This window comes from Rhinolophus sinicus, chromosome 1 (genome assembly GCF_057876585.1).
Source record: "Rhinolophus sinicus isolate RSI-liver-muscle chromosome 1, RSI-T2T, whole genome shotgun sequence".
Lineage (NCBI taxonomy): Eukaryota > Metazoa > Chordata > Mammalia > Chiroptera > Rhinolophidae > Rhinolophus > Rhinolophus sinicus.
In genome coordinates, this window is record NC_142501.1 from 157,707,224 (window position 1) to 157,721,152 (window position 13,929).

The 13,929-nt window shown below is 34.2% G+C and overlaps 1 protein-coding gene across 10 annotated transcripts in view; it reads right to left on the bottom strand.

Moving 5' to 3' along the window:
* The window catches only part of ANKRD17 (ankyrin repeat domain 17), a 152,301-nt gene that overhangs the window by 16,652 nt on the left and 121,720 nt on the right, over nucleotides 1–13,929 (bottom strand). For all 10 annotated transcript variants that reach the window (XM_019720875.3, XM_019720898.3, XM_019720882.3 and 7 more), the window contains 4 exons: nucleotides 13,406–13,522; nucleotides 2,902–3,073; nucleotides 1,311–1,758; nucleotides 675–830 (listed from right to left, as the gene is read on the bottom strand). In XM_019720875.3, coding sequence (XP_019576434.1) covers nucleotides 675–830; nucleotides 1,311–1,758; nucleotides 2,902–3,073; nucleotides 13,406–13,522 — 893 coding nt within the window. The remainder of the gene's footprint in view (nucleotides 1–674; nucleotides 831–1,310; nucleotides 1,759–2,901; nucleotides 3,074–13,405; nucleotides 13,523–13,929) is intronic.

A 13,929-nucleotide genomic window follows, 5' to 3' on the forward strand; every position in this document is an offset into this window, starting at 1 on the left:
ATAAGGACAGCTCTTGTTTCAAATGATAAAAAGTGTAGTTTTTCAATGGAATTTCTGGGACGCTCTTTAAAATAGGTTTTTAAAGATTTATAATGGATCATATCCTTTCTGGGTTTGTGGTATCTTACTTAAACCTTTTAATTTCAGGGATACTGTCTTACTTTTTGACACATACTAGTAAAAATCTCAAGCAAATTATATAAAATAGTTTAGTCCTAAAATCCTTGAAATAAAGGTATCATATAATTTAAAGACAAGAATAGTTTAAAACCAACACTTACTCATTCTTCAAACAGTTACAAGCATGTAGTAGACATTACATACATACTGGGCTCTGAGATTACAAATTTAAACAAAACACAATCACCTTAAAGAATTTAAATTAGTTCTGTACCAAATACAGGAACTATGGAGGTCAAGCAGACACAATAGTCATCTAACCTTTATGTAAAATCTCCCAATTTTAAGAGTAGTAATGTACACTTTTTTTTCCATCTAAAATATGCTGTAGGTTGTCTCTGTTAACCAGATGACTGGTGACTAGGGCCACCAGTTTGCAACCTTCAGAATACTTGGAGAAATTTAACAATAAGGGAGTAAAACATACTTCACTGTATGATAGAATAGAAAGAATAAAAAGAATGAGAAAAACAATCAAATAAATAATTACTCACCTTCTCACAACTTCTTTCCATCCTTCTTCCCTCTTTTGTCCACGTTTAGGACTTGCTACTGTTAACTTCCCATTTGGAGAGGAAAGGGGAGATGGACCAGATTTTGTGCAAGTGGACAGAGAATTACTGGTTACTTCACTGACAGTCTCTGACAATCTTTAACAGAGGGAAGAAAAGTACGTTAAATATAGAACAGATGTAGAATTTTTAAATGATAAAGACAACCTATTACATAATTTTTTTTTTTAGAATATAGTAAACAAATGAAGAACTTATTTTTCACTTTCCGATACTTAGTATAACACGAAGAGCCAATTTTTAAGAAGATACTATCTAGAGGTCAAATTTAATGAAGTTGAATCACAATAATAATCCCTGAGAAACCATGATCAGTATTTTTCATGGGCTAAGTTTAACAACCAAAATGAATTAATTGCATAGTAAAAATAATTTTATCTCTCATTAATACAAAATCTAAAAAGCAGCTTATTCTTCAAAGGAAATGAAATTGTTCCTTGTTTAGCACAAAGGCAAATCCTTATTCTGCCAGTTGTTAATGTGCTTGTTTACCAAAAAAGTTCAGCAACAAAATGTTTCATGACACTATAAATCGTAAAAGTGAAAATTTGAACTAACTTTATTGAAGCCTTGCCAGAAACAGATTTTCTCTCCTCCTTTGGAAAGGTAACCAGAACTGATGGCTGCTTTTTGTTGGTCACAGTAGTAGTGACCACAGCAGGTGAATGATTGTCACTCTTTCGGCTGCTGTTGCTGTTACTACTTTCATCACTGCAGCTGGAAATCCTCATGTTATCACTGTCCCCACTCTCGCTGGTACTGCTGCTCTTGGATTCTCCGTTCACCTTCTCTGGCTGACTGTATGAGATTGGTAGTGGATCATCAAATATAATTTGAACATTTTCTGGAGTAATTTTATTTTTCCTGTTTTTCCTCTTGGAACTGGTTGTAGTTATGGTATTATTTCTTTTACCATGGGAACCTGCCAAAGTTGTCCAGGTTGCAGATATACCTATGGTAGTAGTGGTTGTGGCACTTGGAGGCTCTGTCAAGACTTCAGGCTCATCTGTAAAAGTAGCAATACTGAATTAGCAAGTTCTAAGTTTTCCCAGAATATATTTCGCTTTAAGCACTACAGAAAAATAAACCCAGAAGTTACTCTGCTATTGTTAGACATAAAGTCACCAGTCATTCCAGCACTCACTAGTAATGAGATGGATATGAATGATCTATTCTCTGCCCTTAACTCCTAAACAATGCATAGTAGGCAGTTGTAAGGAGTATTTTGGGGACAATTTGGTAAATATGAATATATACTGCACATTACATATTTTATAAAATTAAGTTTCTTGGGTATAATAAGGTTACTGTTATGTAAAATAATGTTCTTTTTCTGGGAAATACATACTCAAGTATTTAGAGGTGATTTCGCATGATGCGTACAGCTTACATGCAAACTGTTCAAAAAAGAGAAAGGAAAAAAGATAAACAAAACAAGTGTTCCTTAATGTTGTAAGAATCCAGGTGACTTTCAGGTGTTCATCATGCTAATCCTTAAACTTTTCTGTAGTTCTATTTTCAAAATAAAAGGTGGGAGGATGGAGAAATTCACACACACACACACACACACACACACACACACAGCATACATAGTTGATGGTTTAGTGGCAATGGTTTCTCATGATATCCTCATCTTAAATAATTTTTCAGTTAGAAACTTGTTGAAAATAATTCCCTCATTTGAGAAAAATCTGAATATGGTCTGGAATGTAGATAACATATCAAATTAATGTTAATTTTTTTTAGGTATTGTGATTATGTAAGCAAAATGTCACTCTTTGGATGTGTGTTGAAGTTTTACAGGTGCAATGTCAGGATGTCTGAAACTTACTTTCAGATGGCTTAGAAAAAACATGTATACATATTTAAAGAGAAAAAGATGAAGTAAATATGGTAAAATGTTTATTTTTAAAATCTAGGTGAAGTGTATTCAGGTGTTGGTTTTTATCGTTCTTTCAACTTGTCTATAAGTTTTAAATTCTTCATAATAAAAAGCTGGGGAAAAGTCGAATGAAAGTAGCATATAAATAATTTAAGAGCTTAATAACTTAGAAATCTATTTTTATCTTGTTATTGATATTTTAGAAAACATAATTTCCAATAGAATGTATTATCTGAAACAAATCAGATGGTATTTTAGAGAAAATACCTTCAACTTTATGCTTTTCTTTTTCTTGAGCAGCTTGGAGTTCAAAGTTCTCTTTATTTTTGGCCTCAATTTCTTCTAGTTTTCTTCTCTGTTCCTCCTTTTTCTTTCTTCTCTTTTCCTTTCTCTTTTCTCTTTTGGCAGCCAAAGCCAGCCTCCGGCTTTCTTCTCTTAACTGTTAAAGGGTCAATAAAACAGAACTATAACACTAGAATTACCATGGTAAATGTTGTCAGACAATATCATTTTATCATAAGGGAACTATGATACCAGAAAATTCAAAGTCATATAGTTCAATTCATTGTTTGATCAAGATCATATTCAAATCACTGTAAAGAGAAAATAGTATTTTAAACGGTCAATATCAAAATAATGATAAAAAATCTAATTTAAAATGGATGAGTGATAAAGACATACATGACCTCATAATCACGAAAGAAATGTAAATTAAAATAAGAAGATACCATGTTTCGTTCATTATTTTGGCACAAATAAAAAGGATATCACATGTCAGCATAAGTTTTGGAAAACTGAGTTCTTTTCTATACTGCTATGAGTATAAATATTTATATTTTAGTAAAGGTAATTTGAAAGCCTCTTTTGAAAATTATACCTTGCTTATTCTAAGATTTATTCTTTATAAAATGACTATCTCTAGTGCAAAAATATAGGTTCAATAATTTCCACTGCAAAATTAATTATAATGGCAAGAAATGGAAACAAGGTAAATCTATCAATGGGGGGGTTAGATAAACTAACATAATATACATTCACAGAATACTAGGCAGCTATGAAAAAAATCATTCTAAATATATACTTGGGGAAATGCTCACAATTTACACTTGGTAGAAGGAAATAAAGTCATACTGCAGACCAACGATCCCATTTATAGAAAAAGAGAACCCTTATTAATGTCTATTTGGAGAAGTACAGAAAAACCACTAAGAAGATACAAATCAAAGGCTTACTAGTGACTACCTCTAGAGTGTGGAAATGGAGAGGGGTGGCAGAAAGATGGCAACTTTCAATTTTACTTTACATAACTGTATATTGTTCCTATTTGTTAAAATAAGTACATACTACTTTCATAGTAAAATATATTATGTTTAAAAGTCCAATAACATCTTAAAAAAAAACAATTTTTATTTATTTGAAGTGGGTTTTTCCAGGATCCATCAGCACCAAGTCAAGTCAGTGTTTTCAATCTAGTTGTGGAGGGCGTAGCTCACAGTGGCCCATGTGGGGATCGAAATGGCAACCTTGTTGTTAAGAGCACGCGCTCCAACCAACTGAGCTAATCGGCCACCCCTCTAATGACATCTTTTAATAAGCTATTTTAACTATTAAATTTTCCCTTTTGGTTCATAAAGTGAGAAAATCATCTTCAAACTATTTTGTTTGCATGTCCTAACAGATGTTTTCAAACTATATACTTCCCTGCCCATAATCTAGTATTCTGTATATATTGTATGTATTTTAAATATTATGTGCCAAAACAATGATACCCAGTTTACAGAAAATGTCACAGTATCCTAACTAATGAAACCAGAGCTCAAAGACAAGCTCAGAAGCTCGTAAGCCAAATCAGACTTACTTTTTATCAGAAAATGTCTAACTTCATTTTTCAAGTCTTTTGCTTTTGCTAAAAACTCTTCCTTGCCTTTTCAAATTATCCCTGTTAGGTGCCTAAAAGGTTTAGTCCAACTTTAAAATTTTTACATCCTGGGGTAAAGTATCATGATTACATTCTCTTGGGTTTAGGAATAAATCTTTTGTTTCAGAACAGGAAAATAGTTAAGTAGAATCTGTAAAACACTGATATTTTTCTTAGGCAGACAGATTTCAGGAAAGAATACAAATGGAAGTTGAAGCTCTAGAAATTGCCTCAACAGCACCTCCTAGAAATTCTTGGTGATCCTCCAGAAGTACACAAGCTCCAGTCTCAACACCAAGAGAGCAGCTTTTGACCTTTCAGAAGGACTAGGAAAAAAATAGTAGTTATCTGATTGGTGATTTTGAAAGAAGGAACTGCACGTGTAACTCAGCTGACTGAAAAGAGCCGTGCTTTACTGGGGCTAACTACCGGTCCTGAGGAAAAGTGCTTTCTCTGCGTGAGCCCCAGTAAGAGAGGCCTCTGATTATCCGGTCTTGTTCTGATTTCTCTGATTTCGATGGAATGAATGGGTAAGTGTAAGAGGGAGAGGAGTGGAAGTGGGGGGAAGGGTGTGCCAGAAAAATATTTTTAAAGCAACTGAGGCTATAGATATATATTAAGCCACTCAAATTCAGAATTAGGAATAATAAAACATATTTTAATCTATAACATGTCTGTACAAACCGAAAATCCTTGAGAAAGGTACAGGAAATAGCTTTTGAAGGATCAGTATAACCAGTAAAATTTAAGACTTTTGGCTCAGCCAAGATGGGTTTTTTATTTGACTGGATTTTAAAATTCGTGCTGGGGCAGGAGGTAATTGTAATTGGTATGCAAAGGAGAGGAAGAACTTTTTCTAAAAAAAAGTTTAAATCAGAACAAGTCTTTCATCTAAGTCCAGATGGCCTAAATGTGGGTGGGAGTTGATGGGCTAGGGTAGGTCTTAGTGTGTGGGTGGGTCTTAGGTATCTAATGCCTCAGGCCTCACAGACACTATTCAGTCAGTGGAGGCTGGCCTTTGGGCAACAGTTAGAGTCTAGATTACAAGAGTTTAGCCCTAAGGGCTAGGTGGGCTAGGTACTTACTCTTGCTTTTAAATTTTGAATTTCTAAGGCTGGTGTTTTGATAATCTCATAGATCTCACCAACCCTTTGGACTCACTAAAAGGTGAGGCACAAATTCAGAGGTCACAGGGAAACTTTTTGGGGGAGAAATGTCAGACTATGGGTGTGAAAGGTTCTACAAAGCATGGAACGCTCTAAAACTAAGAATTAGACAAGATAGACACAGAGTTTAGAGGCATTATAAATTTGCAGGTGGTAGCTCAACCTAATGAAGGGAAACTTATAAACGGAAGAAGTTATAACTATACGTGTGTGTACACACACACACACACACACACACACACACACACCGGGGGTGCCATAAAAATGTATACACGTGGACACTTTGGTCAACATTGCTCAAGCAGTAGTTTGTCGTAACCAGAAGTGTCTCTCTGGACGCTGATGGTAACCACTTTGAGCACCTCTTGTAATTAAAGAAGTCAAATGTGACTTGTATTCATCTTTTGTTATAGGTATATACTAAGTATTACAATTTTAATACAGTTTTATTTCTTAAAATGTATATACTTTTTTTTTGGCACCGTCTGTGTATATACGGGGGTGAGGAAGGGAACATGCAATATTTAGAAAGGAAAGTAAATGAAACTTCAGGAAGGCATCATCAGGCACAGAAAGACAATCAGGAGAAAGCAGCTTCAATGGGAAAAGAGTTTCATGAAGGAAGGCAAATCATCATTGGCAATTATCATAAAGTATTAGTAAGAACTAAAAAAAAAAAAGTTAACAGGATTTGACAGTTAAGATGCCATATTGGTGATCTCTGCCATAGTTCACTGAGTAGTGGTGGAGCAAGCTAATGGTCCTGGACTGAGAAGTAAAAATTTTTAAAGCAGAGTCAATACGATTATTCTCTTAAAATATGTGGAGAAGGAAATAAAGTACTAAGTTTGAGGTAAAGTTTCATTAGGATAGTAACCTTCATTAAGTTGTAGGCAGAAGGTAGGAGTTAATGAAACAGCAGACACTGAAAATAAAGGAGTATCGGGGAGGTGGCAATAACTGATACAAGATTCCACACCGAACAGATGAAAACAGAATAACTATACCATAACTATTCAAGTTAACTACAGAATAACTACACCAGGACGATTCAAGTTAGTCTGGAGGTACAGGAAAACCGGGTTAGAACAGTCTACTTGCTACATTTTCTCACAAGATACTTGCCTGGACCTCATTTCACTTACTGCGGAATTGAGAATATATGTGGGAGAGGGTAGAGACTTTGAAGAAAAGAGTCAAGTTGTAGAATAACCTCATTGTGGAAGAGAAAAGGGCACTAAGCCAACCGGTGTTTTTTAATTCAGGGTTCAGGAAACACAGTTAACATTTGAGAGTTAAGATTTTTAAGATGAGAATTTAAGGATTTAGTTGAAGAGGTGGTCGAGACTAAAGAAATACCATCTGTAAATTTGTATATATGAAAGTGAACGAGATATATGAGGAGTAGAAAACCATAGTGAGTGGTGTTTGGAGAAGAGAGGAGGAAATGAATGTTTGGAATTTCCCATGCAGAATATGAAGAGAGACTGAAGATTTTTGAGAGAGTAAGGCAATCCCACCTTAGAAAACCAAGGGAACTGTGGAAGAGTTAAGTTACACTGGGACAAAGGTGACAGAGGCAAAGGTATTTACTTATAAGGGAGACTCTTAAGAAGCTTACTGCAGTACTACAGGTGAGAGGTGATGGAAGAGACAGATCAAACAGAGACTTTAAAGCTCAATTAAAGGTGATGATGATGACATTGATATAGTTAAAATGTAGGGGGTTTAATATGTGTCAGGCACTGTGTTAATTTATGTTAAGTTATGACATTAACTTATTTAACGGGTGTTAGGAAGCTAACATTTAGTTGGAGGTGGCGGACAAACAGATGATAAACATAATAAACACGGTATTGTCATCCCTCAGTCACCAAGGGGGATTTGTTCCAGGACCAGCTCCCACATCCTATGGATACTAAAATCCAAGGATGCTCAAGTCCCTTTCATGAAATGGCACAGTATTTTCATATAATCTATACTCAGCCTCCTCTTGTATACTTTAAATCATCTCTAAGTGACCTGTAATATCTAATATAATGTAAATGCTATTAGGTTGGTGCAAAAGTAATTGCGTTTTTGCAATTATTTTTAACCTTTTAAACCACAATTACTTTTGCACCAACCTAATTATAGTTGTTACACTGTAATTTTTTAGGAAATAATAACCAAAAAAAGTCTGCACATGTTAGGTACAAACAAAACCATGGTAGGCCTAACTACATAGTACATGTGAGCAACAACTTAACATTTTTTTCCCCTCCAAATATATTCGATCCTCAGTTAGGTGAATTTGCATATGTGAAACCTGCAGATGGAAGGCCGACTATATATAGTTTTTCAGAGGAGTTAAGAACAATGCAAACCAGGAATACTAGAGCAGAGGGAAGAGAAGTGTGTATATGGAGACAGGTAAGGAAGGGCTTTTGATTTTAAATAGGGTGATTAGAGTCAGCCTCATGAAGGTGAAGTATAAGGAAACATCTAAAAGATTTGAAGTATTTCAGGCAAAGAGAACAGCCAATACATAAGCTGTAAGTATGTTCAAGTAAGCCAGTGTAGCTGAGAACAGTAGAAAATGACTGTCAGAGAGAGAATTGGGGCTTGCTCACCTAAGGCCCAGCAGAGCATCTTAAAGACTATGTTTTATTGAGGGTTTTCAGGAGAAGAGTGACGTGATTTGATTTAAATGATTTAAGAGGATCACTCTAAGTGCTAAACAGAGAATAAATAGTAGTAATGGAATCAAGGAGATCAGTTAAATAACATACAGTGGTAATTAATACATGTATTTACGAGATGATATTAATGATTTGAACCTGGGTGAGAAGTCATAAAAATTGATTAGGATTCTAGATATAGTTCTATGGCAAAGATAACAAGGTTTTCTCATACATTAGAGGACTGAGAGGAGTCAAGGATGACTTTATGGTTACAAGACAGAGCTGTGGGTCTGGGGTGGGCAAAGATCAGGAGTTCCCATTTCGACACGAGCATGAGATGTCTATTAATCCAAATGGACACGCTGAGTAGCACGTCGGGTATGTCAGACTGGTGTTTAGGGAAGATGTCAGGGCTAAAGATATAAATTTGGGCCCAGCTGGTATATATTTAAAGTTAAGCAGCAGCATGAGGTGACCAATGGATAAAGAAGTAGATCATGTAATGAGTTAAGGGGCTCACTAAGAGGGGAGACAAGGAGGAACTAGCAAAGGAGACACAGAAGAAACATCCAGCAAGGCAGGAGAAAAACCAAGAGTCTGTAGTGTAAAGGAGGCCAAGTGAAGAGAGTATGTTAGATTTTACAAGGCTTAGTACTATATGTATAGAGAAGTAATCATTGAATTTAGCTAGTGAGTCACTGCAGACCATAAAAGCATAGTTTGTTTTTGGTGGAGTTATGGGCGTAAGAGCCTGGCAGGAGTAGATTCATAAAAGAGGAAGAAAAATTGGAGACAGCCAAAAATAGACAAGGGGTTTTGCTGCAAAGGGGAGTAAAGAAATGGGCTTGCAGCTGAAAACTGAGGAGAGGAGGGGTTGCAGGAATCAAAGTTTTTTTTTAAGATTGGAGAAATAAGCTTGTATGATGATGAGAATGATCTAGGAGGGGGGATAAATGATAGAAGAAAATTGCTAAAACAATGTTTTAAGTAAGGGAGATCACATGGGATCTAGTTCACAAATGGAGGGACTGGTTACAAAATATTTATTTAGTAACTGGTAGAAAGTATATGGGTACAGGGATTGGTGGGTGGGTAGATGGGGTGGGAAAAGTCTGGCAGTTTTCTTCTGATGCTTGTTTTCTCAGTGATGTAGGATGCTAGGTGATCAACTGAGGGTGAGGAGAGCATGTATTGGGAGTGAAAAGCTAAAGGAGAAAGTAATAAACAGTGGTGTAGATGAGTGGGAGAATGAATTAAACTAGGGAAACGTAGAATGACTACTGCGAGCATTAAAGGGGTCACTGCCACACATTTAAAGTAAAATTAGTCATCAAGGTTGAATGTTTTTGCTTTTTTTCCCTAGACACATTTAGTTACTAGGGCACAGGTGAGAATAAGGAGAAAGAAAAGAATAAAGAACAGTAAAGGGTGGTAGAATAAATGGATCCTGTAATTTATTGGTAGGCAGAGTGTTACAGGATTGTTGGAGGTAGAATTCCAGAAGGGAGTAAAGCTGAAAAGATAGAAAGTTTACTCAGAGAATGAAATGTGTATAAAATTGAAATTGTGGGATGGGCATATCACAAGCTTCTGGAGACGGCCAAAAATCCAACTGAAAATATCTATTAGGAACATTTTTAAAACATACTCTCTACATTGCTCTGCTCCCTAGAAGGTTATGAAAGTTTACAAAGAAAAAGGTAGGGTGAGAAACGATAAGTAATAAAGTGGAAGGAGGAACAAATATCAAAAATGCAAACCAACAATGTGCACGAAAGGGTTCTAACAGCCATGAACATAACCTAGTTGTTAATGTCCTAAGAGAACAAGCAGTGAAATACATGAGGATTCTACAGTCCAACCATATGCACTGCTCCAGAGTGAAGACTCTACCACACAGCAAATAAATGTTTGCTGAATAATGATAAGAGACTGAATCTGAGAAATACAATGGGCAGTATTCTCAGCAGCAGTGTTTACAAGCCTATTAACCAAAAATTTCAAATTACAATAGAAAAGGTGATCAACAAAGCATTTTTATACAAGCGATAAATTATCCATGCAGAACATCGACTTAAACCAGACAAAACCAACCCCAGTGATGTTTCTAAATCAGAAATGATGGAGACAGAATGTACTCTCAAAAGGCAAAAAAGTATGTTTTCCTAGATGTAAATCATAACTAAAAAAAAGTGAACCAAACCCTATCAGATCCCAATCAAATAATTTTTCAACTGGAAATACTAAGCTAGAGTTCAAGAGAAGAGCCTCCTCTGTAATTTAGAATTCTATCTATGTACCACCCCCATTCAAAGTTATTTATAAAGTATCAGTGCATGTGGAAGAATCAACTTACGTCTAATTAATTTATGATCAAGAATTATTTATCACCTTTGAGTTTTAATATTATGGAAAAATGTGTACTGACATTTGAAACAAGTTCCTTTAGACTTGATTTAAATCTGAGGTTCTTGAAAACATGAACATCAAGGTTAAGAAATGCTGGCAAGAATTCAAGAAAATGACACTACTGTATTACTGATGGTAGTAGGAAAATACTTTCAAGGCGTCAAATTTAAAATATATTGATCCAGATGAAGAAACTTGCTCCATAAAAATAAAAAGCACCAAAATATAGGAATGTATAGGATGTTTATTGCAACATTATTTGTAGTGACAAAAAGCTGGACACAAACTTACTGTGGAGTATAGTTAGCAGTTACTTAAATCACAATCAACTGACAATATCTATCAATTACCAAGAGGGAAAAGCAAGTATTTGAGTAATATGTTTGCATGATTCTGTTTTTTTAGAAAAATACACCATCTCCACGTATGTGAATATTTCATTGTTCACCAAATATTTATTGAGTGCCTACAACATGCCCGGTACCATTTTGTGGTGCATACATTCTAGTGGTAGAGAGATAAACAAGATTAACTAAGTAAAATACAGTATTTAGAATGTTAGAAAGTCAAAATAAAGAAGGGAGGCAAGAAGAATAGGAAGAGTGCTTGTGGAAGGGTGACTAAAGTATGAGGTATCTGGAAGGAACACTGAAGACAGAAGGCACAGCAAGAGCAAAAAAAGGATAGTCAACATGGATGGAGCAATGTGACCAAGAGAAACTAATAAAAAAATAAGATCAGAGGGGTGTAAGGAGTAGTGCGGGTAGACAGATCATATAAGATCTTAAAAGTCTTTATAAGTAATTGTAGAGGTGAGAACTTTAGTTACCATACAAGGTTTTGAACTTTAGTTAACTAACAGTGATGATATTATGTTTTTCTTTAGTTATCTTTGCATATTACATAGTTTAAGTAGAACACATTATTGTAATAAAGAAAAAAAATATTGAACTTGATTGAGAAGAGATCTCGTTAATAGGATATCTCCTAAAAGCTGCTTCCTCCTTTGTTAATCCACAAGTATGCACTAAATCCCTAAATGAATTTAATGTAATGTATAAATATCAGAGGAATGAAAAAAATTAAAGATTTTATTTAAAAATAGATATCTATGTCTTAGCTTTAGAAAAAATATTTTCTAGATTCATAGAAATGCAAAAAGAAACAATTCATAAAATAACTATTACTTAGATATTCTAACATTTAAAAGTAAGAGAGTAATCCAAAAACAGGATATTAAAATATTAACACTTTAGAAAGAAAGAACTAAGAGGTAGGTTACCTTCAATTAAGGAAGGAGAGAGAAACAGGGAATTTGTTTCTAGGAACCAGGAACAGAATGAAAAAAACGGTTCAATCCTAGCCTAGCTTAGGTAGGTTGCTTAATTTTTTCATCCATAATATGAAGGAAATAATATTTTTATTGAGAAGACTAAAATAATACATATTCTATCATAAAACTTGATCCAATTATATTGCCTAGTATTTAGTAGGCATTTCAGTATTAGATGAAACCAAATGTAAAAACAGGTCAAGTAACTTATAATATTTATAGTAAGTACTCTCAGTGTGTTCATGTTTTTTTTTTAAACTTCAAAATGGCCAAAAAAAGCTAACATTTGTTTGATCAGAGTCTAAACCAGATTTTTAATTAAAATGAAGAACCTCTAATACTATATTTTCCAGAAAATACTAGTGTACTTCATATTTAAATTAGAAAAAAATGTTTAGAATAATTCATATTTTCGTTATGCAAGATGAAATATACAGCTTAACAAAGTCAGCAAGTATAATCGAAAAGAATGGACCCAACTCAAATCCAAAAGGTTTGTAATTACCACTGTATATCCTTTATAAATTTGAATGGTACATGTTAAATTTTATAGTATTTTTAACCTTTTCATAGAAGATGAAATATGGCAGAATATGTATTCAATAATATTCAAGGCCAGCCAATTCTTTTCCTGCTGTGATTACTATTTCTATTACATTCTAGAGTACAGAATTATTGACAAAGAGGGGGAATAAAGAAGGAGCTATGGGACTGTCCAAACTATATGTTGTTTGGAGTATTCTATCCCCCTTGGGAATAGGTGGGAATGATGCTGTAGACATCACTGAAAATGAAGGACAAGAAAAATCATTCATTTAAAAAATGTACTCTAATATTAAATATTCCACCAAGTGGTTGTATTTCACTAGTTGATTATGCCTTAGTAGTGCATTTGGTACTTCTAGTAAATCTGTTGGCAACAAATTACAAGGTCTAGGATGAATGACGTATAGATTTGGATGGGGACTATGAACTCATTAATTGAGATATGATTAAAATTCTTAGAATATTTGAGGCTAGGTTTTCGGACTTCCAAATCACTGTAGTTCCTATAATAAAAATTTTATTAATTTGAATACAAAGAAAATTATTTTAATGATATTTAAAATATTTGCAATTCTCTACTATTTGAGCCAAACTTGGAGAGAAAAGCATGTACATAATTTAAAGCATAAATAACAACAAAATGAAACAAAACAAAGAAGAGTAGATTGCAAATTAGAGGAGGAAAAAGCAGGAAGGAAGAAAGTAGGTATTTTTCACATGTAAATGTTATCATTACCTTTTCCAAGTCTAACTCCTCTAACAAAATGCTGGCATTTTTGTTTGCTTCAGCAGCCTGTCTATCTTTGGCTTGTACTATTGATTCCATACAAAGATGACACTTCTTCAGCATCTCCTAAAATGAAAAATTAAGATGTTTCCAGCCTCAAAAAAGCAATTCACATTTAGAAATATTCCTGAAAACATGCAGATATTAATTAAGGTACTTGAATGAACAGAAACAAAAAGATCACTGGTAGGGCAAAAAAGAGTGCAAATAAAAGCATATTTTTAAAAATACACAAGCAAAGAACTTCTACTGCTCTTCAAATTAATATCCATTTGACTGGTTCTTCAGAAACTAAAATTATTTACTCCTGTAATACAATACAAGGAATCATACAGCAAATAGCTGTGATAATCTGTTAGCTGGTTAGTGGGCTTAAGGAAAAGGTCAATGTCAATAAAAAATGAATTAAAAAAATTTTAAAGTTCTTAATTGGCAAGCACTGTTCTCAAACATTTAAGCTTTGTTGTTACAAC